Source organism: Anas acuta, chromosome 1 (assembly GCF_963932015.1).
Source record: "Anas acuta chromosome 1, bAnaAcu1.1, whole genome shotgun sequence".
In the NCBI taxonomy this organism is placed as follows: Eukaryota; Metazoa; Chordata; class Aves; order Anseriformes; family Anatidae; genus Anas; species Anas acuta.
The window spans coordinates 121755204-121769817 of NC_088979.1; the positions used below are offsets into that span (position 1 = coordinate 121755204).

Below are 14614 nucleotides of genomic sequence, written 5' to 3' on the forward strand. Positions count from 1 at the left end.
GGAACCCAAAAGCATAAATTAAGGACACATCTGGAATTCTGTCCCAGCATGGCTTAAAACTGTCTTGAAGAGCAAGGCCTGTTGGAAAGAGAAGAAAGCAATCGTGGCGCAATTAGAACAATATATCATCTACTTTGAAATCTCATAAACCTCTCTACTACTATTAATTACCATCAAATATAAATGTTAAGTACGTCATATAAGCTAATACACTACAAGCCAGAGACACTTGTTATTTAGTCAGCTCTAGTCTCAAACACTTCAGCCACATATCAGAAAATGGGGAGCAGGTTACTGGGCTTCTATCAGTTGTCTTAAAGCCTGTCTACCCTTCAGTGCTTGTGCTTCACACTACATTTACAGCAGCATCTGAAAATGATCCATTATCTCTGCAGAAGCCAGCTGAACATCTACAGCATCTATTTACTCACAGTGGAGCTTATGTAACGTAGAGACTGCATACCCAAACGGCAGACATTTAAAACCCTCATTTTCCAAAATAAGTTTCCAAACAATGCGGTTGGTTATGTTTATACTCTTGTTCTTTTATATTCCATATTAGTATGATTCAGGGAATTCCTTTGTAATTGAGATTTTTCTCCTGTCCTGGATATTTTTGCAGCACTGGTTACCAGGAGAAATATCACTCCCTTAGAGTGTTTTTTCCAGCAGCAATGTGACTTTCTACATTTGTTCTATGGCAAAAAAAAAAAAAAAAAAAAAAAAAGGCACTCTTGTGAGCCTCCTTTCCCCAAGACGCTCACAACCCCAGGCTTTGCTCATCCTGGGAACAAGGATGTCCGTGTCAGGAGATGTGTGCCCCAACACATGCAGAGGAAAGGGCCCTGAGAACATCCCCCCTCCTGCAGGTCTGGCACCCCGGGCTCTGCGCCAGCGCAGAGATAGCACAGCCAAGGGCTGCCCCCCTTCGCTCCAGTGACCTTGGAGGGCACAGTGCAGAGAGGCCTCCGAGAGGGCTGACCTCCCTCATCCCACGAGAGTTGCTTTTAAGCTGGGGCTCTGGTGCTGAGCCCTGCCTGTGCTACAGCTGCAGTTGTGTGACAGCCACGACCTGAGACCTGCTCGGGGTTTACCTGACAGTCTGGACTCTCTGTTGACCCCAGCTGCCATCTCCAGGCCTGCCCTGTCCGTCTTGCTCGGGTACGGTGGGATGGGGCCCTGGGTGGTGAAGCCCCTGCCCTGCTGGCCACGTTTTCACACTTGGCTCCCTGTGCCTTAGGGAGCAGCCAGCCTTTGCCATCCCCTGATGCCAGTGCTGTGGCACGCGTGAGAACACTTCCACTGATCCAGACCCATGATCTCCCTGGATCAGCATCTAGTCTCTTACAGCGTCCCTGTTCTTTCTTCCAAAATACCTGCTGCCATTCAAGAACAAGATTTAGGTGGATGTGAAAAGGGAAAACAGGCTGCTCATCTTTACCAACAGGGCTGAGTGAGGAATTATAAATCAGCCAACCTCCATTTGTTATCGGGAAAGATAATGAAACAAGCTGTTCAGCAGGCAGGGTGCAAGCAACTAAAAAACAATACAGTGATGAGAAACAGGCAGTGCTCATTTGTCCCAAACAAATCAAGTCAAAGTAACCTAATTTATTTCCTTGCAGAGATAACTGGCTTAGGAAGTGCTGAAAGAAACAGATGAAACATTCAGACTTCAGCAGGACTTTTGACATTACATTGAACGCCGTCCTCATAAAGGCAAGTAGGGGTCAGATTGGAATTAACATGAAAGGAGTGTGTGATTGAACAGCAATTCCCAAAATGTAGCTGTGGCTATTTTCTGGACAATAGGAAGGTATATTAAATTAAAGAGATCTGATCTGTCTGCTAAGATTGATTATTTTAATTAGTGACTTGGATGATGGAATTGACCTTTGGCTTCAAACTTCTGTAAATAACACAAGTTGGGCAGTCCTGCAAGCACTTTGGAGGCAAGGATTTGAACAAAAGTACAACGTTGATGAATCACAGCAAGAGCCTCAAAACAGTAAGAAGAAATTCAATAAAGACAAAAACAAAGTATTGCGTTTTGAACAGAAAACTTGAATTGTAAAATTCAAAATGAGGGGAAAAAGTGTCTTCTGTAGAATACCAAAATATACCTCTAGTCAGGGCGGGCAGAGGGGTATGCGGGGCTGAAGGAGGCAGAGGGCGAGCAGGGAGCTGTGTGGTTTAGGAGCTTTGGCTTCTACAGAGTGCAGAGGGGAAGCCACAAATCTCCCAGTGCCACCACTGCTCGAAGTCCCCCACAAACGGTCATCCCGTGTCCCAGCAAGAGGCAAGACAGAGCTGCAAGAGCTCAGAGGTGACATTGCTCAGGTCTTCTGGTCTGCGCTGCGTGAAACTCCAGGCTGGAAGGCACTCCTGGAGTGCCCATCTTCCAGGGATGGGAGTGCCCGTCTTCCAGGAGACCTCATGTGGGGGGCTTGCCCTCACTGCCGCTTCTTGGGGCTCTGACAGCAGACAGAGGGACTTGCATGTGGTCTGCTTCACTAACACAGGTCACTGACAATTGTTTTGTTTGTTTGCTCTTGGCAGAGATCCCACGAAGGCCCAGGGACCAAAATGGCAGCATAATGTAAGCTGAGTCGTTTTGCTGAGCCTTACAACTTTTCCTCCAAAGAAGAGCAACCCCCAGGAAATCTCTCAGCCTTGAAAACAAACCCCACAGCTTGGAAAGCCGCTTTGGCCAGAGATAACACGGAGAACAAAGGCTGGCTTTATAAAACTGTGGCTTCTACGAGTTTGCCTTCAGTCTGAAAAGCCTTTCGGGTCGCTTCAGTGATGCTCTACCTTCTCTGAGTTAAAAGTGCATCCCTGCGCCATGGGATCCGACACATTTCCCAGGCATGTTTCCAACAAAAGAGCATAGGAGGGGAGAGCAGAGACAGACCTCTGGCCCTTTGGCAGCCTGACAGTATCGCTGTCATCTTGCTGAAAAGCTTGAGAGCATCCCACTGCCTTTTGTACCAGCTTCACGAGCACCTCAAATAGCGTAAGAAGTGTGGACCGACGCTGTGCTGCAGCCTTTCACACCTCTGGACTGAGCTAAAAACTGGCGGCATTTATCCCCCAGTTCTCAGCAGCCCCAACCAGCTGCTTGGCATGGCCCCTGTGTGAGATGTGAAGCCCCGCAGATGCCACAACCGTGCCCAAGTCCCCACACACCCGACGACGCCTGCATACCCCTAACCCCAAATCCCACACCCCGAAGGGGACAAGCTCCCTGACAACCGCCGGCTCACAATTTGGGGCCGGCCACACGGCGGAGACCCTCCTCCCTCCTCTCTCCCCCTCCTTCCCCATCCCCTCCCCTATCCCCTCCCCGCGGAGGGTCCTTCCCCAGGAAAGTTGCTCGGGGCGGGGGGGGGGGGGGGGGGGTGCCCGGTGCTCGCTGCTTGCCCGCCTCCCCCCACCCCCGTGCGGCCGAGGAAATCCCAACCCCGGCTCCCGGGCGCCCGCCCCGCCGGGGAGAAGCAGCCAGGCGGCCGGCAGCAGCGGGGCTATGGCCGGGGGGGAGCCCCCGACCCCCGGGGCCCTGCTCTGCGCCTTGCTCTGGGCGGCGGCGGCGGCTCCGACCCCATTGGGGGGCGGCCCCGGGGGCAGCCCCGCTCCGGGAGCCTTCGGCCACCTCTACCGGGGCGCCGTGAACATCAGCGCCGAGCGGCTCTACGCCTTCGCCTACAGCAGGCAGCCCGGGCAGGTAGGAGCCTCCGGGGGGGGGGGGTGGCAAAGCGCCCTGATCCCCCCCCGAAAAGGGGAACGGGCACCGGGGGGGCTCCCGCTGCCGTGCGGGCTCTGCTCACCCCCCCAACCCCCCCCCCATCCCTGCCCGCAGCCCCCCGCGAGCACCTGCGGGGAGGCAGGTTGAAGGCTGGGGGATCGGGAACCGCGCTGGGTGAGCCTTTTCCAACCCTTTTCTAAATACATCCTGGAGCTTGGGAGCTGCTGTAGGATCGGGGCTGTCCCCCGGGAGCCCGGCAGGTGAGCTGCGGGGCGAGGGGACTGCGGGGCAGCGCTGCCAAAGGCACGGAGGAAGCACGGCGTTTCTGCAGGCTTAGCTACTGCGGCTTCCCCCCCCTCATCCCCCTCTTTTATTTTTATTATTTTTCTTTCTTAATGTCATGTTTAGACCAAGTAGCTAAGTGGTGCCTTGGAAACTCTGCCCCCGTTGTTTGGATCGGGCATTAATTACCGGGGAGAACGCCTCGGTTTCCCGAAAAGATGGTGAACCATACAAATGAACCTACTCTCCTGTCCTCAGCGGCACAGAACGAGAGAAAATGGAAAGCATCTATCTTTCCACACTGCATTTCTATTTTTTTTTATATGAAGGGAGTTGGTAAGAGCACGATTTTTCCAAAGGGGGAGGGGGGGAACTTTTTGATAAGGCTTCGATTTACCCTGCAAAATCCAGACCTTTAAAGACTTGTCTTTCTTCTGTTCTGTGTGTCACAGTGTAATAAAATGCACCTGGTATTTATGGGGCATGAATTTTGGTTCAGGGCTGATGGAAGTGAGCCAGCCCAGGTTTATTTAACTATTGGGTGTCACCACAGAGCACGAAAGGCCAAATTCGTTCTTTGGACGCGAGCCTTGCTGTAAAAGCTCAGGGTAATGTAAGTTGGGCTTCTCGTGGTGTTACGGGTACTGGGTACTGTAGCCAAGGCTGCTAGCAGAAAAAATAGTGTCTGGGGCTTGCTAGCAGAGACAACGTGCAATGACTGTGGTCACATTTAAGCGGAAACCTTAGGGTGCTAATCTCCACATCCCCATATGCTGGACTCTGAAGTCTCTGCAGTGATGTTGAGCTGGTTGAGAGCACATCTAGGAAAGGAAAGTTCAGGTTTGAGGCTCGATCATTTTTGAATGCAGAACTCTCCAAACATCAACACGCTTAAAGAGTGCCATACAGGTGGCTCCAGCTAGGCAAACTAATTTGAAAGGGAGAACCACTTAAACATGAACTGTGCTAGGAGTGTTTCTGGTGAGGGGTGCCCAGAAGAGATCCCGAGGAGCCCTACAGACACCAGTCCTGAGCTGATCCAAGCCATCAGAAGCCTGCTGGCTAACCAGGGTAACTGGCTTCATGTGTGGCTGTGGCCCTGAACTGATGAGGGCAATCCTGACTGGGTTTCCTCTAGCCAGCCTGGTCGGAGCTGGAGGTAGGGCTGTCCTGATGGTCCTGCATCTCCCTGCTGGTGGTGATTGCTCAAAGTTTGGAAGCTGGGTGGTGGGAACCTTGACTTTAATCAGGGACAATGCTCTTGTGGGCAAGCTGCTTGTCCAAGAGTGGTGAGGATGCTTACGGGCATGCCGTTAACTTGGTAGTTGTTGGATCTTCTGAAGGAACATCAGTCCTGCAAAAACTCGGTGTACTAATCCTTCCTTTTCACTGCAGTCATTGGACTCCAACTTTTAGGGAGTGGAGGCTCAGCCAGTGTTAGCCAACTGCCAGCCACGTGCAAGCTCTGCTCTTCCTGATCCCTTCAGTCTCCTCCTGTCTCTGCTGATGGCAGGTCAGCCAGAAGCCTCTTATACCTCGAGGCAGATACCACATGGAACATTAACCTCAGTTACAGGGGATTTAATTGAATAAAAAGAGCATTTTTCCACTAGGAAGGGCTGCAGTGGGCGAGTTTAATTGCTTTCCCTCTGAAGCAAAGCCAGGTCTGGAGTGGCCTGGCTCTGAAGCAGGGATTTGTTTTGCTGATGCTGTGGGTTCAGCTGTTCCCCTCTGCTGCTCTCTCTTGTGAGGGCAGGCCTTCAAGGCAGGGGACAACCTGGAGCCAAAGACAAGGCATGAGGGCTGGCCTGAGATCCATCGGCTCTTTGCAAGTGCTCTGTTTGCTCACGTGCTGTGGCTGCCAGGACACATCTGAAAACGCAGCTGGATAGAGCAGTGCTTGAATGAGGGATGAGGGAAAGGAGGAAAAAGGCCATTGCTCCTGTTTGGTACTTCAGAGACCTATCTCTTTCTGAAAATTTGTGCTTCCTTGACCTCAGAGGATGATCCTCATCCACGTAGTCCTCCTTATTCTCAGGGATACAGCTATGCATGCCGTAGGGAAGGGGAAAGCATTCCTTATCAGATTCTTTTGCCTTGTATACAACTACTTGTGAGCAAAGTGCAGCTCAGGGTGCTGGAGCAGAGTTGCTTTGAGCCAGGCAAGTCACTTCACATCTTTGCATCTCCTTTTCTGTGGGTATGAAATGAAAAGAAGTTTTTTTTTCGTGCTGACCTGGTCACCTGGATGAAACTTATGTATAACCTTGCTAGTCTGAAGGCGGAGTGAACTTCCTAGGTGCTGGGCAGAAATGCTTCACCTTGTGTCTGGAGCTGGGACAGCTTTCAGGCTTTCCTGTGCTTGGCAGCTAGGGTTTAGGCCTCAATTCCTGAGGTGGAGCTGTACAAGTAGGGCTGTGCTGAGGGAGGAGGAGCACAGCTACCTCTGCTGTGAGGAGCTTCTAGTGCTGGCCTCGCATGTGTCCTTTCTTGGTCCCTCCATGGTAGAAACTCCTTCCTTGGTCTTCCATGGTGGCAAGTCTTCATTTACTGTGGGGTCTTTTATTGCTCTTCTGGTTCTTTTTCTTCTCCTAGCTGCACTTTGAAAATTTCCTCTCTGCACAGCTGTTTGTTTAATGTTTAACCGTGAGTGTAAAAAAAAAATTAAAAATAATAAACCCAGCTGTTGTTCCTGCTGATATGCACTCTACCAGCGAACACAGACATGCTGTAGTAGTGAGCAATTAGTTGGGCAAGCAGCTTTATCTTATTTTATTTGTTTAAACTGGAGACATCCATGATGGGGGGAGGTGAGAGAAGGGGAATGAACGTGGCGCGCTCCTGAGTGTCTCAAATTCCAAATATTCAACATGTCCCTACTTGGGAGGGAGGGAAGGGGATGTCATGTTGGAGCTGCCTGTGCAGTGTGTCTGTCTGGGAAGCTGAACAAGAGCTGCTGAGCATTTCTGCTGGATGTGCCGTTGGCTAGAGAAGGATTTATGCGACAAGTGAGGGAACCTGCTTAGTTCCACAACAGGCTTCCAAAAAGATGAGGGAGGCTGGGGCAAAGTACTGAGGAAATTCAACGTGAGCTGATCTCTCCTCCATTGTAAGCTCTGGCAGTCACTAATGGTTAACTTGCTGGAAACGCAAATGGCACTCATCTTGTACTTGGGGGTTATTCCGCTACCAGGCTCAAAGTGAAGCCTGGGAGTATCTTGAGGAACGAGATTGTTGGAGAGACTACAGTTTCTTCCTAATCAGAGAATCAGCTGAGTGCATGTTTTGGAGGATTACCTGGGTGCTTAGAAAAACAAGGATCTCTCAGGAGAACAAGTTTCCAGCTTTCCTTTTCTAGGCAAAACTGCTGCAATCGAGATGCAGCACGTGGACATCCATGCATTTCGGTGACGATGAGCCCAAAAGCTGAGCAGTAGGCTGCACCTATTCTAGGGGAATGAGTGGGTGATATTTTCTTCCTCCTCCTCCCTTGCCAGGAGTACGAACAGAGTCCCGGTCTCGGTTCCCATATGGCCCAGGCTGACGGTAAGCCGGCATTGGCAGCAGATTAGGCTGTGGCTTCTCTGCTTAGCAATCGTGTCATGTGAGGATGCGCAGCCCCAGAGTGACTGCTTCTTACATGGAGCCTGCTTGAGAGGTAAAAGCTCCCCCCAGTGAATGAGGGAGGCTGTGTGCTGCCTTGAGACCTGCTAACATCACAACCCTTCCTTCCCTCATGTCTGCAGCTGGGGAAGATGTTGGCCAGCCCAAGGGAAGAGGGGAAGCGATGCTAGTGAGAAGGACAGAAGTCTCCCGGCTTGATGCCTCAAATTGTGTAGCCCTCAGGTAGAGACCAGGTGCCTTTTCCAACTCAGAGTGTGATGCACTTGGGTTCCCCTGCCCCTGGGTGAAAGAGTCTTTCATAGCCTGCTGTTCCACGTGCACATTGGTCCCACTCCAGCAGCAGCCACCTTTTGTTGCAACAAATCTACCAGCCGCTCTTTCACCTCCAGCTCCTGGGCTGCTTTTAGGCTGCACGTGTAGGGCTCTGCGGGCTGGAATTGAGCTCCCTCAGAGTATCCCCGTGCTCTCCCGGGTGTCTTCCCTGTAATGTTGCTCTTGGCTCCAGCCCAGGTTTCAGCACATGCAGTAAGACTTTAGTTTCCTGTTTGGAGACGGTCAAACCTGAGCCACAGGGAGACGAACAGGTTAGGCTCTGTCTTTCCTCAGTGCTGGGTGGAAGCTCACCCTGTTAGCCACAGAGACACAGGTAGAAAGCAAATCAGTTGGGAAGACTACGGGCTTTTAGGTAAGCAGGAGATCTCTTAAGGTCAGCAGAGCTCTGGCTATTGCAGGATATCCAGGGCCTGAACACTGTTGCATTTTGGCTGCTGGAGCTAGTCCGTTCACCACGGGGTGCTGGAAGAGCTCACCATTTCTGGAGCCTAATGCTAAATTAAATGTCTTCTGAGCCAGAAATGTAGGCACGGTGTCCAAGCCCATAAAATCAAAGGAAGTTACAAGGTGTGGTGGCTGAAGCCTAGCAAGGTTCGACAGAGTTCCTTTGGAACACGTTTTGCAGGCGTAATGGGGCTTGGGGAAAGAAACTGAGCAACCCCCTGCTCCCTGGCAAAAATGGGGTAACTTAAGTGAAAGAAAGGTGGGCACCCGGCTTTGCTTTAAGCTGAGGATTGAATCATGCGCCCACCTGAGATCCCCTCTAATTTGCAGTATTTTTTGGCTTTCTGAGTTCTTTGTGCTTTATTTTTCTACTTAGAGGAGTGAAGGAGAATATCCATATGTGGGCTTTATGAAAAAAAAAAAACCTACGTATGGATAACACCCCCCCCCCCCAGCGTTTCGATTTCAAAAAGAAAGGTCTGAATAAGGGCAACTTCACCAAAACGCCTCTCCTGGGCTTGAGCCCTTTCCAAGAGCAGCGCAGCGATTTATAAGACAAACATTTACATTGTAAGCGGAGGCTGAAATGTCCTTAAATAACTTGCGCAGAAGTTGCTGGGTAGGAAGGTATGTCTTTTCCTACCCAGACCTCGCCTGCTATTTCAGGGGATATTCAGGGAATGAAAGTGCAGCCTGTAAAAGCTGTACTGCAAGGGTGTGCCATCTGCCCGGCTTGAGAATACAGTTTAGTGTGCTTGCATAAGCAAACGTTGTTTCCTGCTGCGTGTACTTATAGGAACACGGAGGACTTCAGAAACAGCCCTCCTTGCTCTGTCTGTGCTGGTGTTTTTCTTTGGACGTAGCAACAAGCTAGCTCTGGGGGGTTTGAAACAAACATACGATGGTTAAATGAGAAGAAAACATGTAGGAGATATAATTCAATCCACACCAGCGAGACGGAGGTGAAGAACTTGGGATCCAAGAAAGATCCAGATGTTTGTGTTGTGATGGGCATCCCGGAGTTACTGCTGTGAGTCTGGGCTGGGGGAGAATGTAGGAAGGTTACAAACCCCTTTGGTTTCAGGGGCTGTCCTAGCTCACAGTTCCAGCTGGTAGGGGTTAGGAAGATGCTGTTTGTTAGCAAACAGTTCATTCCTTAGCAAGCTGTTCAAAAAGGGATTTACTGATTTATTTACTTACTTAATGCCACCCCGAAGTCTCAGGGTGGTCAGAAACAGGTACCTATTTCACACAGCGTGGCAACTCCTACTTTTTCTTTCCATCCAGCCTAGAGTCTCCCTAGTGACATTGGTTTGAGTATATAATTATTTTTTTAAAGGAAAACAAAATATTAGCACGCTTTGTGTTTGTCTTTCTGCCATTTCTGCTGCACAGATACTGTTACAAGCGAGTGAACTCATGGGAACACCCATGGCAGGCCATAAGTCCACGCTGAGTGTATTTGCAAAGTGGCACTTTTAAATGAAAATATTCATCCTGGAACAATGCGACTCAGGCTGGGCTTGAAATACCCAGAGTCTGTTGCTTGGTTTATGCTGCTTTGGCTATTTAATACTGGCAGAGATGCTGTAAGAAAACTGTGGACCAAGGTTTCTTGGCAGATTGCTTTCAACAGCAGCTAAGAGTTACTGGCGTTTGGGCACAGTGTCAGACGGAGAGGGAATGCTTGAGCTCCTCTTTTTTTTTCCTTTTTTTTTTTTTTTCCCCCATCAGACAGGAGTAATGCTCATATCTCATAAGAGGGCAGGAAAGAGGTTCTGTAAGTCCAGTCGCTTGCCCCTAATTAGTTTCCTTTAGGGTCTCTGCTTCCCCCTGTTGGGCTGGCCATGGGAAGAGCTGGGCACTAATGGGCACATGCTGCTTCCCTGCCTCAACTGCTCCCACCCGTGAGATGGTGAGAAGGGTTTTGACGTCCTCAAAACCCTCTGCTTGCAGCAGAAGCCGTTGCTCCAGCCTCCTGCCTGCCCATAAATTCACATCCGTGCAGCCTTAAGCTGATGTGTAATCTCTGTGGGAAATGCCGACTTCATAATCAATCCAAGGACTCTTTTGTGTCAACAAGAGCCTGGTTTATTTTGCTTAATGTTCACAGCCATGTTGGTCCTGGTCAGCTGTGTGAGTTTGGGACCGGCTCCTTCTGCCTGTTCCCATCTTGAGAATGGAATCCAGTTGCATTTTTTTAATTTCTTCCTTTTATTTTTTCTCCCCCTATCTCCAGGGTGATAGAACTGAAGTGCAAATATTTGTCTTTCCCGGTCTAATGCGTTTTAATGTAGCGCTGAGAGCTCCCTCTCTTTTCAGCTAACTGCTCCGTCCACCTTGAAACACAGGAAAAAAAGTTCACGTTCAGTCATCTGAGAGACAAAACTGTCGCTAAGTTGGCTGCTGAATAGAGATGTGCATGGCAGAGGCTTGGCAACGAGAAGGAATATGTGGAAGAGAGAGGTTTTCTGTGGCACTGGAGGTGCCTGGTGCAAAGTGAAGCCCCTCAGCAGTGGTGGTGCTGCAGCAGAGGCAGCAGCCTGGCTGACCACCTTGCTGCCCAGGCGAAGCTTCCTCATCCCATCAGTGCTGAGTGAGTGGGGGCGGATGCAGAGGAGGCTCTGCACCAGCTCCTTCTGTTCTAGCGTGGGGAATTGTTATCATGAGAAACAAAAAATGCGCTTTCTAGCTGGATTTCCCCCTCGTTTCTACATGCAGCGTAGCTAGGATCTTATTTCTGCGCTGGGAGAGAGGGGTGTGTGCGATGGGTTGGCTGCGGCAGAGAGGAGTTGTTGGGTCAGAACTGCTTGTTCTTAAAATGGAAGGATCTTTGGAGAGGTAGGGAGGAAGAATGATGTTTGAACTAAATAAAACACTTTGATTTCCCCTCCCCTCCTGCCTTTTTTTTTTTTTTCCATAAAATGTTTTGCTGGAGATGGTACCCTTGAGGCAAATGCCGAATGTTGAATTTCAAAGGGAGAGATGCGACCGCTCGCAATGGCTCAGTGGCCAAATTTTGAAATCTGTTGCATGCAAATGTGTTTATTGTCTATATCCAGACAATAGGATCTAGAAGCAAAGTAGAGATTAAATGTTTGAGATGGGTTAATTGTCCCGACACGACGCAAACATCTGTTCATAGGTACTGCTCTGTTATTCCTGTCCCTTGTGATGCTTTTGCTAGACAGATCACCTGCCAGGCAAAATGTCTTCCTCTGCTAATTAGAGTTCTTTATGGTCCATAGCAAAAAGTCAGAGTGGCTGAGAGCAAATGAGAGAAGCTGTGCTTGCAGTTCAATATTAATCCTTTCTCTCCTTTCCCAAGCTTCCCTGTAACTGCACCTAAATTCTGCTCGGCTCCTCAACACCCATTGCAAGGAGGAGACGCAAAGTGGGAAGGTGGAGAGAAATCATCTATAGCATTTACACCATCGAATGGCTTGTGCTGGAAGGGACCTCAAAGATCACCTAATTCCAACCCCCCTGCCATGGGCAGGGATGCCACCCACCAGGCCAGGTTGCCCAGGGCCTCATCAAGCCTGGTCCTGAACACCTCCAGGGATGGGGCATGCACAGCTTCTTTGGGCAGCCTGTGCCAGGGCCTCACCAGTGCCTCTGAGTGAAGAATTTCCTCCTAACCTCTAATCTAAATCTCCCCTCTTTTAGTTTAAAACCTCTCCCCCTCGTCCTGTCATTATCTGACTGAGCAAAATGTTGCTGTCTGTCTTTTTTATAAGCGCCCTTTAAGTCTTGAAAAGGTGCAGTGAGGTCATCCTGGAGCCTTCCCTTCTTTAGGCTGGACAGCCGCAGCTCTCTTAGCCTTTCCATGTAGGAGAGGTGCTCCAGCCCTCCGAGCATCTTCATGGCCATCCTCTGGACATGCTCTAACAGATCCACATCCTTCTTGTTCTGGGGGCCCCAGACCTGGATGCAGCATTCCAAGTGAGGCCTCATGAGGGCAGAGCAGAGGGGGACAATCACCTCCCTCAATCTGCTGGCCGCTTCTCTGTCGATGCAGCCCAGGATGCAGTTGGCCTTTTGGGTTGCAAGCGCTCGCTGCTGGCTCGTGTGGAGCTTTTCATCCACCAGAACCCCCAAGTTCTTCTCTGCAGGGCTGTTCTCAATGAGTTCTTCTCCCAGTTTGTCCTCGTGTCTGGGATTGCTCCGACCCAGGTGCAGCACCCTGCACTTGGACTTGTTGAACCATATTAGGTTCCCAAGCTTGTCAAGGTCCCGTTGGATGGCTTCCCTTCCTTCTGTTGTATCAACTGCACCACTCAGCTTGGTGTCATCTGCAAACCTGCTGAGGGTGCGCTTGATCCCACTGTCTGTGTCATTGATAAAGACATTAAACAGGATGGACCCCTGAGGGACACCACTCGTCACTGGCCTCCACCTGGAGATAGAGCCATTCACCACCACTCTAGGTGCAACCCTGAAGCCGATTCCTTATCCACCGAATGTTCCACCCTTCAAATCCACCTCTCTCCAATTTGGAGACCAGGATGTCCTGTAGGACCATGCCAAAGGCCTTGCAGAAGTCCAGGTAGATGACATCGGTCAGTCTTCCCTTGTCAACTGATGCGGTCACTCCATCTCAGAAGGCCACCAGACCGACCAGGCACAATTTGCCCTTGGTGAAGCCGTGCTGGCTGTCTCGGATCACCTCCTTGTCCTGCATGGGCCTTGCCATTGCTTCCAGGAGGATCTGTTCCATGATCTTTCCAGGCACAGAGGTAAGGCTCTCTGGTCTGCAGTTCCCCAGGTCCTCCTTTCTACCGTTTTTAAAACCAGGAGTGATGTTTCCATTTTTCCAGTCACCAGGGATTTCACCTGATTGCCTGGACTTTGCAAATGTGATGGAGAAAGGCTTGGTAACTCCATCAGCCAGTTCCCTCAGGACCCTGGGATGCCTGTCATCAGGCCCCATGGACTTGTACACGTTTTATTTTCATCAGGTGGTCTCAAACCCGCTCTTTGTTTACAGCAGGAGGGGCTTTGCTCCCCCAGCCCTCATCTACAGGGTCAGGGACTCGAGAGAGGTGGGCAGCCTGACTGACAGTGAAGGCTGAAGCACAGAATTCATTGAGTTCCTCAGCCTTACCTACATGTGTTGTTACCAGAACACGTTACACAGCATACACTACTTTTCATGTGGGTAAGAAACGAGAAGGAATGCTTAGGTTTACCTCCTGGTACTGGCCTAGATGCAGAGCAGAAAGTGAATCCTAGGCCTCAGTGTTTGCTCTGCGACAGTTGTTGCTCTTGATAACCCCAGGGGAAACACTGCAGCCCCCCTCTAGTAAAAGGCACAGGAGGCTCAGGTAACCCGGGCGCTTGTTGTCCTCCTGGGCTCAGCTTGCCAAGCTTTGGCCGTCAGCATCAGTGAGCAGGCCAGATGGAGGTGTCATCTGGGGGAGGCCAGCTCCGTTAATTGTGTCAAAACCTTTGGATCTGCAATTGCAAATGTAAACAAACTTGCTTCGAGGTCTGTTTGCAAAGGCTGAGACTTTGAGGTCTGCCAGCAGAGCTTCTCCTCTGTTAAGCTCCAAGCTCATTGCTTGTGGCCCTCTGCCTCTCTTTGTACGCTTGAGTCCCTGCATCTGGAAAATGGAGGTGGTGACTGCCTTGGGCACACAGCACGCCGTTGCAACACCAGAGGCTTTGCAGAAGTTGTACATTAACTGCATGGAGGCAGACAGAACTTGCAAAAGTCTTCGCTTCTCTGAGCAGGCCCCACAGGCGTCTGGAATGGCAGTTGCCAAAACAGCAGGGCTGCCCGAAAACAGATGATCAGCCCTTAGCAGGATGTATTAATCTTGGCAATGCTGGTTGTTAGTTAAGTACACATCTTGGATTCAGCCTTGGATTCATAGGGAGATCTTTTTTTTTTTTTTTTTCCTTCTACTTTCCTCCTCCTACACCCACTCCTTTTTTTTTGTTTTGTTTTGTTTTGTTTTGTTTTGTTTTGTTTTGTTTGTTTCCTTGGTGGAAACTTGTCTGATCTTCGGACTAATGGGGCATTTAACCTGGGAGAGCCTTGAGATCTGAAAAAAAAGACACGCTTAGTGCACTCGCCTGTAGGTTAAGGAGAGAGAGAGAAGAGTGTTAGTGTTGGCAGCAAAGAGGAGGCGATGTGCAACCCTATGCAAGTAAGGGCAGTGACCCTTGCCCAGGGACATT

The 14614-nt window shown here is 50.2% G+C and overlaps 1 protein-coding gene across 3 annotated transcripts in view; it reads left to right on the plus strand.

Moving 5' to 3' along the window:
* Positions 1-3354: 3354 nt before the first annotated feature.
* The window catches only part of SIDT1 (SID1 transmembrane family member 1), a 37403-nt gene continuing 26143 nt past the window's right edge, over positions 3355-14614 (plus strand). Inside the window, exon 1 of one of the 3 annotated variants that reach the window (XM_068698594.1) lies at positions 3355-3724. In XM_068698594.1, coding sequence (XP_068554695.1) covers positions 3527-3724 — 198 coding nt within the window. In that variant the 5' untranslated portion in view covers positions 3355-3526. Of the gene's footprint in view, positions 3725-3986; positions 4006-14614 lie in introns of those variants that run through there. The other 2 variants (XM_068698603.1, XM_068698609.1) reach the window with 2 other exon arrangements.